Below are 19,912 nucleotides of genomic sequence, written 5' to 3' on the forward strand. Positions count from 1 at the left end.
CTGCTTAGGAAGGGGGCGACTACTCGCGAACTGTGTATGAGAGACTCCAAGAGGGGTTGGATGCCAGATAACCTTCCGCTTTGGGTGGGCCCAGGCCTCTGCTGGGGGGAGGCAGAGGGCTGGTGCCCGGGCGGGGCTGACAACAGTAGTACAACCTAGCGCTTACGGTTGTGAGAGGGTGGGTAGCTGAGTGAGAAAGCGGAGGGAGTCTGCTATTTGGGAGCTGGCTGGACGGGGAGTGACTGCAGCTGGGGTGTCTGGCTCGCTGCGGCCCCAGGAATTGGAGCGCGTGCATGATGTGGGTCTCCGTTCTACTTGATAACGTCTACCAAGCTTCGTTAGATCCTGTTCTTGTCATAGGATCGTAACCTTATGTTCATTTAATTGTGCTTCGGCTGATGACAAGAGTACAAAGCTTGGAGTGTGGTTCCGTGGATTCATGTTGCAGTGAGCTGCGACCCCCCTTGGCTTGCCCAGGGACCCGCGCCGTGCGTGCCCGCGTGATATCACTGTGAGAGGCGCGGGGTGTTGTTAGCCCTCTGCGGATGAGAAGCAGGGGGACCGGGAGCCGCGCAGGCAATGCAGCGTGGGAGTGCTCCCGGTTACGTCTCGCTGCATAATGTGAGACCCCGCGAAGGTGGAGGAATACCCGAGGTGAGGCATGAACGGAGGGTGCATCCTTACTTGCCGCTGCGCGACAGTCTGCTCCTACTGCTCTTGGAGGGGATCGAGGAGGCCGCCGCGAGTCACTGCTGCCTTGTACGCTGGCTTTGTGGTGGAGGCGGAGTTCTCAGTAAGTCGGCCCGGGCTGGGATCGTGACAGCCGGCACTCAGCCATGTGACCTCGGGTAGTTCTTTTAACGGTTGAAACTGTTATACCCCGCCTCCGCAGGAAGCACGTGAGCACAGTCTGCATTTGTCAGACGAGCATCAGAGAAGAGGGGTCTCAGGAGCAGTTGCGCCCATCCAAGGTCCTACCCAGCTTGAATTTCAGGATGTGTTTCTGTAAGTTTTTGCGAAAAGTAACTGTGTCTTTAAATCAAAAGGCGTTCGAGCGTGTGAAATCACCTGAGGTGGAGGGACAGCGAAGATGTTGGCTGGGGTGGGTAGTTGGCCAAATACAAATGACCCAGCTGAACAGAGCGCGCGGTGTGTTTCCCCTAGGGGTTGGTGAGAGCACGCGGCAGTTTTGGGAAGGCTGTGCAGGAGACGTGATGTGATCGCGAAGTGGTAACATTCACCAGCATAGGCCAGAGGGCACAGCAGTCATCCCCCTAAGGAGAGGGCGCCGGAGAAGTATTTTCGTTCTGGGACGCGTGCGTAGATAAACCCCTAGTGTGTGAGACTCAAAAAGAAGCTGTGTGTATTGCTTTTCGCGGAGTGCTCTAGTTACAGATTTCTTGCGGGTTCGGGAGTGGATCTTCCTTGGGCTTTCTCTCGTGTGTTCGCGAGTCTGTCAGTGGGGGGCTGGGGGGTCTGCTTTCGTGATTGCTCTGCGCAGAGGTTATTTTCGTGACGAGAAGAGAATCCTACCAACCATGTCGTCTGGAGTAGATCCGCGCGATGATCTCGTGCTGCGCAGAGCTTTCCGGTTTGGAGGGTCGTGGCGGTATCTGACTTTATCTCCGAGAGACTAGCATTATAACCATTAGCAGACTAGCACGTTCTACGAGTTGTCGGTAACTCAGGCTGGGGTATGAGGGCTCCTTGTTGGGCAATTAGAGAAGCGGTGATTGCGAGGGTAGCGGGAGGGAGTTCGAATGCGGACATCTAGGTGGGGTAATGAGTGGACCAGAAGTGTATCCATGCGAGAGCAGACTCTCTGACTAGGATACTGGTGTTCTCATAATACTTAATTATAACGCCTACGTGTGTGAGTCTGAAACATGTGCGACATGAATGTTCAGTCTCTTGTGATAAGAAAGGTTAGATGCTCCGATGTTTAACCTTGATAGATATTTATGTCAATTTTGGGGCATGCTAGTAATGGTCATCTCGGGACATCGGGGGGTGTATCATTCATGGCACAGTTTCAGAGTGCACCTGTCGTAGTCTGTAGCGCGGCAAAAGAGTAGTCTCATCTTGGTGAGTACTTGGGCACCTTAAAGTGGATTGTAGTGTGCTGAAGTGTTAGCCACAAGTGCCTGCTGGTGCTTTGTGTGTAATATTAATGTTTCTTTTTAATGATAATGTGTTGTTCAGTTTTATTAGCTCTGCTCAGTGACCGCTTGAATCCTCCAGCGAGAGAGAACCTATTATCGATATCTGTTTTCGTGTGTGAGGAAGGAGATAGCTTGAGTGTCACCCAGCCTCATGGCTGCCTATGCTGTGTATCTCGATTAACCATAACACATGCTTTGGATGAGTCGTTCTTGGTCGAACCTTGTTTGTAAGGGGGGTGATAGGGCTTTATGTGGGATTCTAGTACTTGAGGAGCACCCTGAGCCCCATCATTCCTCATTTAAAAGATGTCATTGAGTAATTCGACATGTTTGATCTGCTGTATTAGGCCTGGGTGTTCGTAGCGGAGAATCTGTTTATGTTGACAGGGTTGGACCAGTGATGTCTTACAGGGGTGAGGAGGGATGCTACATGGATCGGGAAGTGGTATGCGGGGAGCAGCCCATCTGTTCTGAAGGAGAAGTGTCGGCGCTACCCAGGCGCTGGGTGGGTTATGGTTCTCCACTCTTTATCTTCTTCGCTGTGCTGTCTTCCAGATCTGGTGGCCTGCTGTTATGTTGGTGCCAGTGGCGTTATCGGGAGCGCGCTGCGCGGCTTGCTCCAGGTGGGCCTCAGGTTGGGTTTTCGTGTTGCACGTGCATGGAGAGTGAACGCCGTGGGCGCAGTACCCAAAGGGCCGCTACGAGTAAGCGCGGGGTGATCCTCGGCGTGTTTGGTTCGGTGATCCAGGGTGTTGAGACGTGAACAACATGTATGAGTGCAGGTACAGACATCATACGACCATATTTCACGTCTGTATATGCAGTTTTCTGGCCGTTTGGAGTTTGGAGCTCTGGTTTTTCCCAGCACAGTAGATATTCGGCGCATGTCGCATTCCCTCCCGTCCCACGTAAGGCCTTCGGCAGACCTAGCTGCCGTTATCAGCCTCTCTCTGCCGGAGCGAGTGAGCATCCTGCTACATGTCCTGGCTCCTTTGCCTGTTGGCCTTAGTCTGGCATCCTGGTGTCCCGTCCCAAAGGCTTTCAGTCGGCTCTGCTCCTTGCACTGCACCTGGGAGCGCGCGCCGAGTGTGCTAACAGAGGTGTGGATTCCTTGGGCTGTGACGTGCGGCTCCGGTCCTGTGTGCACTAATGAGCTCTTACGGACGCGCACTTGTTGCGCGCAGCCGATAGCGAGCGCGTTAGACCAATTTCGTACGCGCGAGAGCATCACGTCCCGTAGCACGCCTGTGTCTCCATGAGTGAGAATAGTGTGAAGCCGAAGAATTAGAGCAGAGTCAGCGAGAGGTCATAGTATTGCCTCAGGCCTCTGATGCCGGTGAGGTCTGCGCTCGCAGGATAGACACTCGATAAAACGAATTCTCTTAGCACCCGGCTAGGTCTTCACCGAGTGATACACTGCTCTGAATGACTTCCCAGTCCGGAAATGGTCACGAGAACCCTGCGAGTTTTGGATTTCCCCGATCGAGGTCTTGTTCGGGGACGCGGTTTCAGCATGCGTATGCATTTAGCCGACTCGTCGTCCTCACCAGGATGTCAGATCGATAGTAAGGGTGAGTACTCTGCTCACTCGCTGAATATGTGCTCTTGCTCGTCGGAGCTAGTGAGCGTAATATCTGTGCGGTGGCCCATGATCTCACGGCTCCTCGAGCTACGCCCGTTCTTGTCTTGGAGGGCTCATGCGAGGCAGTGCACGTTGTTGATGGCAGGCTGTATGAGGTGTCTCTTAGCATGAGCTCATAGGACAATGCCTGCCACGACACCAGAGGACTCCATGCAGCTGCGGGTGTTTGCGTGGCGCCAATGAGTCCTTCCACAACGAAGCCTGTGGAGCTCTATGACTGGCGCGGTCCCACCCCCACAAAGCTCTATGCAGCTCCAAGGAATACTTATGGCAGACGACATGCTTGGTTGGACGTGTGGTGATAAGGCGTCTTGCTAGTTGACTTGTGCTTTTTAGTGCCGAGCTTTCATTTCAAAGCAGATTGTGACATTGCAGATGTGTTGGGTAACCAAGGTGGTAGGTAGTTATAGCGTGCACATTCTGGAGTTTGAGGAGCATATAACCCACCTGCTTTATCTCTAGTCTGCAAGAATTTAGGCGGGGCTGTCATGGTGATGGAGTGTTCATCGCAAGATTCGCTCCAAAGCGTTCTTTATGCAGCCAACGGGTAGACGGTCCCTTGGGTTCAAGGACCTCATTCTGAGCCACTCTGGGGCCATTGTGGTTGTCCCTTTTGTTGGGGGGGGGCGGTGATCGCCTGTTAATGAGAAGGAAGTGGGCGCGGGGCGCCGGAATGTTAGGTGGGTGGGTAGGGGGCAACAAAAGGTATGTTTGGAGACGGGCAGGATTTTTTGCCGATTCGCCAAACCGAAAAGATTTCACAGAACCACCTTGCGTTCAATGAACTCTATCATGGCAGTCAAGGCAGGGTTAGATCGGCACCTGTTGCCCTTGTGGGGTCCCCGGTTCCGTTTCCCAGAAGTCCGTGGCTGAATTGTTGGGCTGCTAGGCCTGCTTTGCTGACAGAGCTGTGAGCCCCTAAGAGACTCCCATGTTCTAAGGCCAGGGCTTCTGGTGTTCTATTGCCCTCTTTCTAGCTGGTCTTTCTCTTCTTTTTTTTTGGTTTTCTGCTCCGCATCCTGGAGCGCGGGCAGCAAGCGGCCATGATCTGGAAATTCAACCAGGTGTCTTCCCAGCTACGGGTTCCTTCTGTGTCATCTTGGGTCGCGGATGTGAAACTGCTAAGGACGCACGTCGTTTAGCTGCCAGGCTCCCAGGGAACTTCTATTTCCACTATAAAATGTGGTTGGTCCAATATTTTAAACTTTAGAGCAAACATAGAAATCTCCCTGATCCGGCCCTTGCATTTGTCACTGATCGTGGAGGTGGAACACGAGGCACCTGAGACAGCATGCTGGTCACGATGCTGCCTGATCCTGGATCCCCCACAGCTTGCTTTCTGTGCTCAGCCCCGATCTCCTCCCACATCTCATCTCTGAGCAGCCAGTTCCCCCTACCCAGCACCTGTGATCTCTATCACATGCCACACCTGTGGTCTTGCACCGATCCAACCGGCATGATGCATCCCTTGGAGCAGCACACGCACAGACCTCCGCAACAATGTCAACAACACCCTGACAAAAGTTTGATTGAGAGGTTGGGTCTCTGAGTCACCCACCTGATTCGCGCGTCCGCAAGGAGAGATCAAAAAGAGACTTCCTCCTCCAGGCTGGGCACACAGCTCACGGGGACCGACTAGCATGCCAAGTTTCTAGAATAACACTGCCTGCCTGCCCAGAACCCCACCACCCACGTGTGGTGGCAGCCATGGCATGAACCTGCAACCCTCCGCTGCGTAGCCTGAAGTGTAGAGGCCCGTCTGTCTAGGTGTGACAAACTGGAATGTTCTTCAATGTTTGCTCTGAATACTGTGTTGGATGGTGCCTCAGTGTCCCCTGGCAGTTCTTAAGTATCTAGGTGGTGGATAAGGGTGTGTGATTGCTGCAGAGCAAAAAGGCCAGACTGCACCTAAATGCTGACAACTCTGTTCTCCTAGCAACTGATGGCCTGGGCCCTCCTCTTGCAAAGGTGCCAGCTGAAGGTGTTGGAGACAAAGAGGTCAGGTGACCTCTGGCCCGGGAAAGGGGCTGAGCAAAAGGAGGAGAGAAACAAGCAAGTACAAAAGATGAGTAACCGTCTTTTTCTCTCGAGTGGAATTGCTCATACCATTCCATTAGGATGATTCCCAAGCCTTACCTAGGTGGTGGGGGTCAGAGTGAACCGTCGCAGAGTGTAACACCTGCGGAGAGTCCTAAAGGCTGCGTCCATCTCTGGACTGCTGAACCAGGGCATAAATGTAAAAAGGTGAAGGTATGCCACCCCGAGACCATGTACTGCTGGGACATATCTCAAATGGATGGGCGACATGAGACCAGGAAAGCAAGTAGATGAGGCTTGAGCCCTGGGTAGATGTGTAGCAGTGAGGTGGCTCGACAGGAACGGACCAAGTTGTAAGAGTGCGGAAGCATGATGTTATCAGCGAGAAAATCCTCTGTGAGGCGAGCATCGCCCGGTGACTCCGTGACACTAGGGATTGCTTATCTCACTCCCCTCCCCCTCTGTGGGGAACCACCATCCCCTCGCCAGCTCCAGAGCCAGGTCAGGGTGTATTGGGGTCCCTGGATGCTGTTTTGCTCTGTGATCCCTGTGGGAGGGGGAGAATAGTGGCTATCCCAGTGCTGCCATATCACCGGTGAAGGCAGGTGAGTGTGTCTGCCCCCTCCTGCACAGAGCAGACTTGGGCTTGGGTGCTGCACCCTCGTCATTTGCTCACCTTTATCCTCCTGCATATCAGCCAAAGGGACCGGCTCCTCCTGCTTGGGCTGCGCCTCCGGCTCCTGCTCTCATTCCTGCCGAGGGCTAAGCAGACACCACGGAGGCTGCAGCTTCGCCTCCCTGGGGCGCAGCAAAGAGAATGACCTTGCACTGGAAATGTGCACACAGGAGAGCTGCACGTTATGGCAACTACACCCAAGCCCCACCCCACACTGTACTGGGGACAGTGTGCTGGGGACAGCCCTCCTGCTCCTCCCCCCAGCAGAGGCCTGGGGGCCCACCCCCACTGCAGGGAGGCTGCGTTGGACCCCAGAATAGCCAGGGACGGCCCTGGCGGTAAGCTAATGTGTCCGGCTCAATGAAGCAAGGGTCGGGAATCCCAAGCTGGCAGGGAAAATAGGCTCAGAGGTAATTTCAGCCCATCAGGTGACAGTCCCAAGGGGATCTCTGTGACCTAACCCGTCACAGAGCTGGCTCTGAGGTGGAGGGCAGTGGCTGCACAGCAGGGGCAGGAGGTGAAGGGACACAAGGAGGTGAGATCTGTGCTGCCAGCCGGAGGGGAAGGGGTGGTGGTTCAGAGTTAACGGTGGCTGTGCCTGCTGGAAGGTTCAGTGGGGGAACAGCTGGGTAAGGACAGGTGCCACAGGGCTCAGGGGGAGGGAGCTGCTGGCACTTTGGCAATTCACACCCCCCCATCCCTGCAGAGGTAACCATGGCCCAACCAGGACAAGCCAGCGAGATCACTTAGAGAGGCGCAGCTGCAGGGGGGCTGCTCCTCCAGGCTCCGAGTTTTCTCTGACCCGGTGTGTATCTGTGTGACGATGTGGGGGGTTTATTCATCTTGCTATGTTGCATGTGAGTTTTAATGTCCTATACTAATACTGTACAAGGAGCAAGGAGTCCTTGTGGCATCTTAGAGACTAGCAAATTTATTTGGGCATATGCTTTCGTGGACTAAAACCCACTTCATCAGATGCATGCAGTGGAAAATACAGTGGGGAAGATGTGAGAAAGTGAGACTGTGCTTAATGTTTCCTCTGAATACTGTGTGGGTGCCTCAGTTTCCCCAATGCCTTTCTTAAGTCTCTAGGGGGTGAGATTGTTGCAGCGCAAAGGGCCAGTGTGCACAAATGGCCAACACTCTGTCTCCTGGCAACTAATGGCTGGGGCCCTTCCCCCCTGCAAGGGGGTAGCTAAAGGTGTGGGAGAACAAAAGAATCAGGTGACCTCCTGGCCCGGGAAAGGGACAAAGCCCAAAGGAGAAGGGGCTAGAGAGTCAGTTTGGGGCTGGCTGGGGACGAGGAGTGAAGTGCAGATGTGGGTGTCTGGCTCACTGCCCCCCAGAATGGACCCGGCTGAGGGGTCCTGTTCTCTGTACCTACAAGCTCTGTTTTAGACCGTGTTCCTGTCATCTAATAAACCTCTGTTCTACTGGCTGGCTGAGAGTCACGTCTGACTGCAAAGTGGGGGTGCAGGACCCTCTGACTTCCCCAGGCCCCCGCCTGGGCGGATTCGCTGTGGGAAGCGCACGGAGGGACAGACAATGCTGAATACTCCAAGGTGACCCAGGAAGGTGAAACCGTGTGAGCTTCTTGCCCGGGAGACAGTCTGCTCACAGAGAGGAGACTTCCCCAGAGTCCTGGCTGGCTTCGTAGGGAGCAGCTCCAGAGCATCGCCCGAGGACTCCAGGATAGAAGATTATGTATATATGTATACAGAGAACATGAAAAAATGGGGGTTGCCATAACTCTAATGAGACTAATCAATTAAGGTGGGTTATTATCAGCAGAAGAAAAAAACTTTTGTAGTGGTAATCAGGATGGCCACAAGGACTCCTCGTGCTTTTTGCTGATCCAGACTAACCCGGCCACCACTCTGATACTAATACTGGGTGTGCCTGAGTTTCCCCAGCGTCCTGCACCGATACTTAGGTGGTGGGAATTGGGGGTGTGATTTTTGCTGAGGCCCTCAGGGCAGGTGAGACTGCCCAGCTGTTTGCACCTGTGTATCCTGAGACCCAGGGGAGGGGTGCGAACAGGTGACACCTTTGGCCTGGGAAGCGAGACAAGAAGGAGAAGGGTGTGACAAAGTGAGGGGTTTTCTTGGGGTTTTCTGTGTTTTCCAGTGGTTTGCATGCACAGGGGGTGGGACTCAGTGTCCCTGGGTGTTACTGGTTTAACGAGGGGAGGGGAGGGGAGAGGGAGTTTGTTGTTACAGAGGACCGGAGAGGGACCCCGGCCGATGGCCTGGAGGATGGAGACCCCAGAGACTGGTGACCTGGTGATGTGGAGACCCGGCTCAGGAGACACAGCCGGTTCTGGCCAGTGGGAGGACAGTGGGCTGCGGGGAAAGGACCCCGGTGACCTGACCAGCCGGTTCCAGCCAGAGGAGAGGAGACCCAGGCCTTCCTGTTCACGACCCTGTTTACCTGGAGAGAAGACAATGGACAGAGGGGGCATGGGGCTGGGGATATCGGAGGCCAAGCTGGGAAGCAGGGGGTTTGGGGCTGGAGAGGGGGAGCAGGCAGAGCCCACCTGGATGCAGGGGAGACTGGGATGTGCTGTGCTGGGGGAGGCCAGGCCTGAGACCTTGAGAGTTTCCTGTGCTGTGTTCAACTCTCAATAAACCCTCCTGTTTGATGCTGGCTGAGAGTTGCTCCGGTCTAGAGAGCAGGGTTGCATCAACCCCTTCGGGGGTGAGGAGGCCTGGGGGCGGGGGGGGTCCAGAGTGCGTGGACTCCCCAAGGGGGCCCATGGTGAGAGACAGACGTACTAAGGCTCAGAGAGGGGCGGCTCCAGGAAGTGGAGAGGCCTGACCACGAGAGAGACTGGACCCCCGAGAAGGGCTGTCTCACTGAAAGGGGCACCCCCCATGGACCGCACAGGGCTAAGAGTGGGCATGATCTGTGAGTCTGTGACAGAGGGACATGAAGGGGGTGTCAGAGGTCGGGTGGCTGGAGGCTGGCAGTCTGCTTGGGGGGGTCTTGAATCCAGGGCGTCTGGCCCAGGACTCCCAAGATGGACTTGGCTGAAAGTCACTGATGTCTGTAATAACAAGCTCTGCTTTACGCTGTGCTCTTGTCTACGAATAACCCTTCTGTTTTACCGGCTGGCTGAGAGTCACGTCTGACTGCAGAGTTGGGGGGCACAGCCCTCTGGCTTCTCTGGGAGCCCCGCCCGGGTGGACTCGCTGTGGGAAACGCCCCGTGTGGAAGGGGATGTTGAATGCTCTGAGGTCAGACCCAGGAAGGTCGAAGCTGTGGAAGCGTCTTACCCTGGAGCCAGTCTGCTCCAAGAGAGGAGGCTCCCCAGAGTCCTGCCTGGTTTCGTATGGAGCAGTTCCAGAGCATCGCCCGGTGACTTGGTGACAATCTGCCAGATGCCCAGAGAGTGGAAGGCATGTGGGTGATCTCATCCCTCCCCAGAAAGACAGGGTCAAGCCAGGATTTGTGCCTGGTCTGGGGGCAAAGGGGCAGCTCCCTAGCAGCCTGGCAGGGTCTCTCGTTTGCTGCTCCGAGCTCAGCTGGGTGGCTGCATCGTGGCAGCGAGGGTGACCAGATGTCCCGATAAAATTGGGACTGTCTCAATATTTAACCCTTTGTCTTGTGTCCTGATCAATGTCCGATCGGGATGCCATTCGTCCCAATATTCAGGTAAGGAGGCGAGCAGGAGGGAGGCGCCGACACCTTGGCATGGGGGAAAAATTGTAGCCAAGCTCCCCACTCCTCGTCTTTCTCCCTCTCTCCCGCCAGCGCGCTGCATCTGTGCTCCTCTCCCCCTCCAGATGTTTGGCAGCACTTAGCATTTTCCAGGAGGGAGGGGGGACACGGCGCACTCAGGGGAGGAGGTGGAAGAGGCAGGGCAGGGGCTGGGACTTGCAGGACAGGGGTGGAGCAAGGGCAGTGCAGGGGCAGGAAGAGGCGGGGGGGTGAGGACCCACCTGGCAGAGGGGAAGTCGGTGCTGTAGGGGTGAGTGGCGGGCGGGGGCTGAAGAGGGGAGTGGCAGGCGGGGAGGGCACGGATGGGCATATGGCACAGATCCTTTGCTGCCTTTCCAGCTGCGAAAACAGTAATGACCTGTGTCCTTATCGCCCTCCACCTGTCATCAAGCGCTGGATGGGAGGGGCCAGGCGAGGAGAGCGGGGGGGGGCAGAGGTGCGGTCTGGGTGATGGGAGAAGAAGGGCAAGGGGGGGAGGTGGTGTGACAGGGCGAGGGAGGAAGAGGGGCTGGGTGGAGCAGGGGGAAAGCAGTGGGACTGGGTGATGGGAGGGGGTGGGGGAGTCTGGCAAATGGGGGAGGGGAAGAGAGTGGGGATGAGGGAGAGGCAGGAAGCGTGGGCAGGGCAGATGTCAGAGCCTCACATGTCAGGCTGAAGGGACAGGGAAGGTTCATGTCCTGCCCTCTGTACTAGAGCATCCTGACAGGTGATTGTCCAACCTGTTCTTGAAAACCACCCTAGCTGCCGGTTCCAGAGGGTTGCTGCTCGGCGAGTAACCAATTCTCCCTAAATCGACCTAATCCTCCACGTCGCAGATCAAGCCGTTACCTCTTCCCAAGCTTCAGCGGACAGGAGACCACCCTGATCCTGCCTGGCTCTTTACAGCAGCCCTAGCAGCTGTTCGCAGGTCCCTCTCCGCTGTCTAAACACACCCAGGTCTTTCCACCTTTCCAGGGGCTCCGGGTTTTTTCAACCATGCATCGTTTTTTGTTGCTCTCCTCTGGCCTCTTCCAATTTGTGGGGTACCAGAACCGGACGGGGGTCTCAACCCTCGTGCTGCGGCGAGCTGGGTCATTCGCCGCGGATGCTGAGCACATGACAGACGGCTTTGTTACACAGCGGAGTAGGGGACCTGCGAACAGCTTGCTACAGGGCTTGCTGTAAAGAGGCCAGGCAGGGATCAGGGTGGTCTCCGTGTCCGCTGAAGCTTGGGAAGAGGTAACGGCTTGATCTGCGACGTGGAGGATTAGGTCGATATTAGGGAGGAACTTGGTTACCTCGCCGAGCAGCAACCCTACTGGAACCGGCAGCTAGGGTGGTTTTCAAGAACAGGTTGGACAATCACCTGTCAGGATGCTCTAGTACAGAGGGCAGGACATGAACCCTTCCCTGTCCCTTCAGCCTGACATGTGAGGCTCTGACATCTGCCCTGCCCACGCTTCCTGCCTCTCCCTCATCCCCCACTCTCTTCCCCTCCCCCATTTGCCAGACTCGCCCCACCCCCTCCCATCACCCAGTCCCCACTTGCTTTCCCTCCTGCTCCACCCAGCCCCTTCTTCCTCCCTCTGTATATTCCCTGTCACAACCACCTCCCCCCCTTTCCCTCTTCTTCCCCATCACCCAGACCGCACCTCTGCCCCCCCCCGCTCTCCTCGCCTGGCCCCTCCCATCCAGCGCTTGATGACAGGTGGAGGGCGATAAGGGACACAGGTCAATGTACTGTTTTCGCAGCTGGAAAGGCAGCAAAGGATCTGTGCCCATATGCCCATCCGTCCCCCTCCCCCACCTCCCGCTGTCCCCTCCCCCAGCCAGAGCTCTGTGGGTCGCCCATCAGGAACCCCTGGCTCAGGGTGGCACCAAACATCGCAGCCATGTCCCGTGTTCAAATCCGGGCATCCAGGACTCAGGCACCAGGTTGCCCAGCGCTCTCTAGAGAGGTCGGGCAGGGTGGGATTTCTCTCCTGGGCTGCAATGGAGGGCTTACTGGTCCGTGAGCCATCGGGAGTTGGCCATGGTGGGTGACCAGGCCAGCTGGACCAATGATCTGGTCCAGAATGGGCCTGATGGGGTCCCTCCAGAGTCACCTCCCCTTTCTGTAACCACAAGCCACCTGCCCAGCAACTGTCTCCTCAAACAGACGCCCCTAGGGGTCCTGGGGGCTAGTGCCCCCGACGGTGTGGACAGCTGCTCCCCATTGCCCTGCGCCATGTGTTTGTGCCACAAGGGCACTGGCTTGGGGGCCCCTCAGCACATCCAGCTGAGAGTGAAGATCCCAGTGGAACCATGTTTGCACCCGGAGCGGAGCCACGGGAGCTCCTGGCCTTATCCCTCTGCTCTCGGGTTCCCATGGCCTGTAGGTGCATCAGAGCAGGAGTCGTCCGGGGCAGGTGTTCGGTGCCAGGCCCTGGTGCCACAGAACATGGGAGGAACTCCGGGGTGGGGCTTGGGTGTAGTTGTCATGACGTGGGGCTCTCCTGTGTGCACATTTCCAGCGCAAGGTCATTCTCTTTGCTGCGCCCCAGGGAGGCGAAGCTGCAGCCTCCGTGGTGTCTGCCTAGCCCTCGGCAGGAATGAGAGCAGGAGCCGGAGGCGCAGCCCAAGCAGGAGGAGCCAGTCCCTTTGGCTGATATGCAGGAGGATAAAGGTGAGCAAATGACGAGGGTGCAGCACCCGAGCCCAAGTCTGCTCTGTGCAGGAGGGGGCAGACACACTCACCTGCCTTCACCGGTGATATGGCAGCACTGGGATAGCCACTATTTCCCCCCTCCCACGGGGGTCACAGAGCCAAACAGCATCCAGGGACCCCAATACACCCTGACCTGGCTCTGGGGCTGGTGAGGGGCTGGTGGTTCCCCGCAGAGGGGGAGGGGAGTGAGATAAGCAATCCCTAGACAGACGGACCTCTCACACCTTCAGGGCTACAGCCCGGCGGAGGGTGCAGGTTTCATGCCATGGCTGGCCACTACACGTGGGTGGTGGGTTTTGGGCAGGAGGCAGTGTTTATTCTAGAAACTTGGCATCTAGTCGGTCCCCGTGAGCTGTGCCCAGCCGGAGGAAGTCTCTTTTTAATCTCTCCTTGCGGACGCCCGATCAGGTGGATGACTCAGAGACCCAACGCTCTCTCATTTGTGGTTAGGGTGTTGTGAAATTGTTGCAGGAGGTCTGTGCGTGCTGCTACAGGGGATGCATCATCCCTGTGGATCGGTGCCAAGACAAAAGGTGGCAGGTGATAGAGACACAGGGCTGGGGGGTAGGGGGGACTGGCTGCTCAGATGAGATGTGGGAGGAGATTGGGGCTGAGCACAGAAGCAGCTGTTGGGGACTCAGGATCCAGGCAGCATCTTGACCCAGCATGTGTCTCAGGTGCCTCCTCTCCACCCTCCAAGCAGTGGACAAAATGCAAGGTCCCGGATCAAGGGGAGTTTCTATGTTTTGTTAGGTTCCAATTTGGACCCAGACCAATTTAAGTGGAATAGTGTTCCCTGGGGACCTGGCAGCCTGAAACTGACGTCGTCCTTATCAGTTTCACATCTGCGATCCCAGAGGCCCCCAGGCACGCTGCTGGAGCACCCTGGTGTTTCCAGATAATGGGCCGGCTTGCTGCCCGGGCTCAGGACTCGGGCAGACCGGGGAAGCCAGCTGGCCAGGGGCAATGAACCCAGAAGCCCTGGCTTAGACTGGGGTTCTCTTGGGGCTCCAGCTCTGCTGCAGAGAGCCTGACAGCCCCGGATGCAACCACAGACCCTGGAAGACCGGGGACCCCCACAGGGCAGGTGCCATCTAAGCCCTGCCCTGTGACTGGCTGAAAGTTCATTGAACGCAAGGTGGTTCTGTGAAACCTTTCGGTTTTGCCGAATCTGCAAAAATTCCTGCCCAGCTCCAAACCTACCTGTTCTGTTGCCCCCCTAAATTCCTCGCCGGCCCCCAGTAGCCCACTTCTCCATGAACCAGGCGGATACCGACCCACAGGGACAAAACAATGGCCAGAGTGGCTCAGAACTGAGGTCCATTGAACCCAGGGGACTGTCTGACAGTGCCTGGCACCAGACGCTTTGGAGGAATTTGCGAGAACCCTCCCAGTCAGACCCCCCCATTTTGCAAGATAAGCAGTGTTTGCCCTTCCGAATCGTGCCAGTATTAACACCTACACTGTTACCCTGCATGTCCAATTCTGCTTTGAATGCTTGGCTCAGACAGTCATGCAAGGAGTTCACAGTCCAACATGTCGTCTCCTAAGTAATTTTTGGATGTGCAGAGAGCTTTGTGGGGGCGGGCCCTTGCTCGCTGCCAGCACATAGCGGGAGTCCTGTGTCGTGGAGGCTGCTTATTCTGTGTCACTACTACAGACGGACGTGGCTGCTCGCCATGAAGCTCCTCCCCAAGACACAAGAACTGTGGCTTTGCCTGCGTGGTCATGGGGCTACATAGGATTTACCTTTCATCTATGCCTTCCGGACAGAGCGAGAACGGCAGCGCGGTGCGAAGACCCCATACTACATTCCACCCAGGTGAGGGAGGACACAGTCTTTCTAAGCCATAGCTGACCCCTCCCCCACAGACCTGGTCGGGGAAATCCCCTCCCAGGGTTTCTGGGCACATTTCACTGGTCTGGGGAATGGCAGAGGCAGTGTCCCCACTGGGTGGAGCACTGGTCCTGGGCATCAGGAGATGTCTTTATTGGTGTCTCTGCCCTGGTCCTGGGGTGAACGTGGGCAAAGCCTGCTTTCGCGAGCTCGGTTTCTCCATCTGCAAATGGGCTAAGACGGTGCTCTCAGGCTAGGGCTTTGAGGTCAGCGCCAGGCAGCGCTCCGTAAGAGTTATTAGTGCACACAGGGACAGAGCCAGCACCGGTGCAAGGCGAGGAATCTCCACAACCTCTGTGTTCGCACTCAGGCCAGCGCGGCTCAGCTCTCCAGGGTGCGTGCAAGGAGCGCGAGTGAAAGCCTTTGGACGGGCATCGGAGTGAACCAGGCCTGGCCACACCAAGGGCAGGCTCTGTAGCCAGGACTGTCCCACTCGCCTCCGTCGCAGAGGAGGTTGTAATGCAGTGGTCTGGCCGAAGGCCATTACTGGGATGGGGATGGAAAATGGCCGAGTCTCTGTGTGGGAATAAACCAGAGCCCTCCTAAACTACGGCCATGAAACTGCATCACGACTGTGAAATCTGGTCTGTTGTGTGCTTGTACCTGACTGTAACAGATTCAAGTTCTCAAACTGGGATCCTGACCCAAAGGGGTACAGGTTATCGTAGGGTGCTTTGGTTGGCACCCTTACTCTGCCTGCCTACAAAGTGGAGCTGGAGAATTGGCAGCTGCTGGCTGAGCCCAGCTCTGAAGGCAACAGCGCAGAAGTAAAGGTGGTATCACCATACCACAGGCGGGGTGGGGGATCTTTACAGGTGGTCCACCCATCCATTCCTCGGTCCCATTGGATCATCTCCTGTAGCCATCTGTGCCAATCCCTCACAATATTTAGCATGAAACAACGGCTATTAGCAGATCATAACATTTTCTGATACCATCTACATGCAGCATTAATCAATGAGCCATGGGGTGCCCGGGTTGCTCCACATGGTCATCGACGACACTACTTCACCTCCCCCCTTCCCCAGGGTTAACGTCACTGACCCCTATTCCTCAAAGGCCTTGTAACCTCCCGTGGTTCTTCTCAGGCGAACCAGCCATTCAGGCTATGGGTGGCGTGCCTCATTTCCTTCCACAGATACCAGATTCGTCTAGGTTTCTTGCTGTGGTGAGGTTAAATCTGTTATCAGATAATAGAGAGAAGCAGCATTATCATTAAACTCTTATATTACACACGAAAAACGAACAGAGATGGAGTTGTGGCCTCCTTAGAGACTAACAATATGCCTTATAGAGTGGCACAAGTACTCTTGTTCTTTTTGCGGCTCACAGACTAACACACAGCTGCTCTCCTGGAAACTTGTCATTAATATTACCGTTGTTCGCTCTCAAGTGACCCTATGTTCTAGCATTCCAAAATGGGCGGTTACATAGTATCTTATCCCCAACGAGTATTAACATTGGGCATAAAACTTCTTATCCCAAACGAAACATTATAGGTCGTAACATCTTTTATCACCACTGGGCGTTTATATGCTCTTTATGATACCAGTGTCTCTTGGTTAGAGATCTGTTTCGAGGTGTGCTTGTTCATTACCCTGTGTCCTTGATCCCTCCCCGTATATCAGTCCCTGGGACTTTTCTTTCCCGCCCTCCAGTTTCGTCTGCCTGCTTTTATTTTTAATGCTCGTTCTGGGATTTCGGTACCTCAAGGTTTGTCAAGCGATCCAGGGATCCTGCACATTGGTGGGCCTTTGGGGAGCTTGGCTCCCCAACCGCAGACTGCTAAAATGGAAAAAACATCCAGCTTCCTTTTGAAGGTTAACCTTGTGTTCCCGCTCCAGCACTTGAGTCTTTCCTGCCCCCTTTCCTAGAGGGCTGTGATCGTGCTCTCTGGACTAGTGTGTTTACCTTATCAGTTCCCTCTCCCAGCACGTTCGCAAACTTGCGTGTCTCTTCACAGCCTGGGAAACCACCCCCCCTGTCGCTGGCATGGGTCATTTGTATTCTGGCAAACTACCAGCCTGCAATTTCCTGTTCCAATATCTCTTTCAGATTGGAGCTCCTCTTTTATTTAAGAGACACAGTTACTTTCCAAACTTATCAGAAACAGAGCATCTGAAAACGGACCGGCATGGGCAGTCCTCTGCACCCTTTCTCTATCCCTGAGAAGTCAACTGGTGTGACTGCTCCCCGCCAGGAGGTCGGTTACACATTCCTCTTAAAACCTGGGGCACTGTGAGTGCTGTGTCACGGTAGTCCCCGGGCGAGTGCTCTTGGAAACTGTGCTCACAAGCCAGTCAGACTTGCGGGAGCTCCTCTCCCTTGGAGCGACTGTTCAGTGCAAGAAGTCTCATCACGGCTTACCTCTGTGTCGACCTTGGGTCATTCAGCATCCTTGCCCCTCCGTTGCCTCTCCAGTATCGCCCAGCGGTCCTGGGAAGCCAGGGGTCTGCACTCCCACTACCATCAGCTTGACTCTCAGCCAGCCAGTAAACATAGTTTATTTCTATACAGACGCAGTCTTAAACGATCTTGTAGGTTAATAGACAGGCCCCAGCCGTGTTCCTTGTCTGGGGTCGCAGCCAGACATACCCCATCGGCAGTCATTCCGTCCAGCCGCTCCCAAATGAGACTCCTCAGCTGTCTCACTCAGCTCCCCCCTGTTCCACTCAGCCTTTTGTCCTTTGTCCAGTCCCCCCCCCCGCCCCCTCCCAAGCGGAGTGTTATTGGCACTCCACCCCCTCTTGAGTTCTGTTTACTTCTCAAGTATCCCCCTTCCCTAAGCAGCAGTCCCTGCAAACTCCTCTGCAGCCTTCCCAGGTCAACCACTCCCACTCACATTGACAAGAACCACCAGAACTTCCACTTTCGTCACACCTGGGTGCACAGATGTTGACCCAGCCATTCAGCCCTGTGCATCCTCTCCCAAGTGACCACTGAGGAGACATTCCTGTACCCCCCACTATTCCTACCCCAGTTTCCTCGTCTGGGCCCCCTTCTAAAGCACATTTCTCTGGGCTCTCTAGGAAGGGGCCTCTCCCTTGTTCAGCTGCAACACTGCCAGCTAACAACTGGGACAGCTTCCCTGGTCACTAACAGCCCCCCTCCTGCCCCCGATCCTGAGGCATGCAGCATGTGCTGGAAAGGAGCTAGTCTCCGGCCCTCCTGTACTTGGAAGCACCCTGCTTCCCTGTGTTACTTAGTCACAGGAATCCTCACCCACCTCAGTGGTTTCTGAGATTCCCTGTCCCTTCCCTGGGCTGGACAAGTCTCTCCCTGGCAGGCATCACACCCCCATCTCTTCCTGAGATGGTGCTGCCTCCAGCTGCAGCGCAGGAGTTGGTCTCAGCCACCCTCCCACCTGGAAGCATGTGGCTTCCCTTGGCTGCAGAGGAGTCAAAGAGACTCTCCCCAATTCCCTCAGCAGTTCCTGAGACCTTAAACTTTCCCTTGGGGGTCCCAGCATGAAACTCCCTCCTGCTGCAGGCAAATAATGTAACCTGAGCTACACGGAAAAAATCCTTACCCAGAAGCAGGTGGCCTAGGAGGTGTTCCATTACCCCCACGGTCAAAACACGTTCCAAACCTTCCCACGGCACATGGATTTTAGCTAGTGGTACGAGGAATCTGCTTTCGCCCACCCGCGCCATCTCCGCCCTTTGGGCAGGTAATACACTGGCCTTTGGGCCCACGCTCTGCTTAACCAGAGAGATCTGGGCCCCTGTAGTCTTCTGCCCCAAGCATTCCCTGCCATTCATTCTGCCACCCCTAACGTGCTCCATAGCTGGTTCCGCAGAGCCTGACCTCACAAAACCAAGGTGACGGGTTTCAGTCGCCTGGGGGTGTCCTGTGTGGCGGACAGCAGAACTAACATAGCTATTGCTTGCCTGCTTCCTCCTAGCACAGGGCGTTTATTCCTCAGGTGATCAGTGACATTTCATGCCTGGTACCTTTTGGGTTCTTCTGTTTGTACAGGATATTTGGGATGAAGGCAAGAGGAATGGCTCTGGGGAGGTGAGCACCCAGCCTCCCAGCCACTCTCCTTTTTGCCCAAGATAAAACGGGATCCTCCCTCCCAGCCAGGTTTAAATCCCTCTTTTGGTGGTTTGCTTTCACTAGACACCTGGGTCTGGTCAAAGGCATCAGTGAGAAATGCCGTCTCCACCGCAGACTTTACATCTTTGTCCCATAGACTCTGCTTTCCATCAGCCTTACACTTGCCTAGGAAATGCTCTTGAGTCACAAGAGCAAACGGCCCCTCAAAGCTTGTAACACCTCTCTGCCCCTCGCCCACTTTCCCACCAAATCTTCCATTTTGTTCACATATTCCCCATTACTCAGACCAATATCCCACTTAAGATTCCTAACTGTAACGCTATATATTTCAGGGGGGATTGGAAACCTTCGCAAAACAGTGTTTTTGAATTTAGAATAGTCTAAAGCATCCTCAATAGGCATTTCATCGACTACATTCAGAGCTTTGCTAGTTAATTTCTCAATCAGGGTAGGAACTCTCTTATCATCAGGGATTTCACGCGCTGCTCACGTCCTTTCAACGGTGGTCGGATATTCAGCCATATGGTCTGCCTCGTTGTATGTAGGACAAAAGTGGTCCCAGCTGTGGATCTGTGGAGTGATGGGAATCACTGGGGTCGGTGGGTTCTGCTTCTGCTTCTGTAGCAGGTTTAGCCGGTGTCTTCACTTTCTTTCTCTTTCCTTCTCATTTATCTCCAGTTCTTTCAGTTCAATCATAGACTCACAGACTAGCAGGGTTGGAAGGGAGCTCAGGAGGCATCTAGTCCAACCCCTTGCTCAAAGCAGGGCCAATCCCCAGCTAAATGGATTGCAATAGTCTCTGGTGCTCTCTCGCTTTTTCTGCAACCTGCAGCCTAAAAAGCTCCAGCTGCGCGATCGCTTCACTGCTTTCACTCATTTTCTGGCTTTTCTGTCCCTACCTCCCTTTCCCGAAATAAGCAAACAGAAAATAATGAACCGGTAGCCACCTCCTGACTGTCCTGAGCCACCAGGCTTAAACCCTCCCGTCCAATCTTTACAGCAGTGTATGAAATGCAAATCTTGCTCAGTGCAC

At 55.2% G+C, this 19,912-nt stretch overlaps 2 protein-coding genes across 2 annotated transcripts in view; one reads left to right on the forward strand and one right to left on the reverse strand.

Annotated features, from left to right (window-relative positions):
• Positions 1 to 19,912, reverse strand: part of DCTN2 (dynactin subunit 2) — a 350,710-nt gene that overhangs the window by 261,738 nt on the left and 69,060 nt on the right. The window lies entirely within an intron of this gene.
• LOC116828554 (glycoprotein-N-acetylgalactosamine 3-beta-galactosyltransferase 1-B-like) overlaps positions 10,149 to 19,912 on the forward strand; it is a 15,649-nt gene continuing 5,885 nt past the window's right edge. Inside the window, exon 1 of the mRNA XM_032786884.2 lies at positions 10,149 to 10,171. Coding sequence (XP_032642775.2) covers positions 10,149 to 10,171 — 23 coding nt within the window. The remainder of the gene's footprint in view (positions 10,172 to 19,912) is intronic.

This window comes from Chelonoidis abingdonii, chromosome 26, assembly GCF_003597395.2.
Source record: "Chelonoidis abingdonii isolate Lonesome George chromosome 26, CheloAbing_2.0, whole genome shotgun sequence".
In the NCBI taxonomy this organism is placed as follows: domain Eukaryota; kingdom Metazoa; phylum Chordata; order Testudines; family Testudinidae; genus Chelonoidis; species Chelonoidis abingdonii.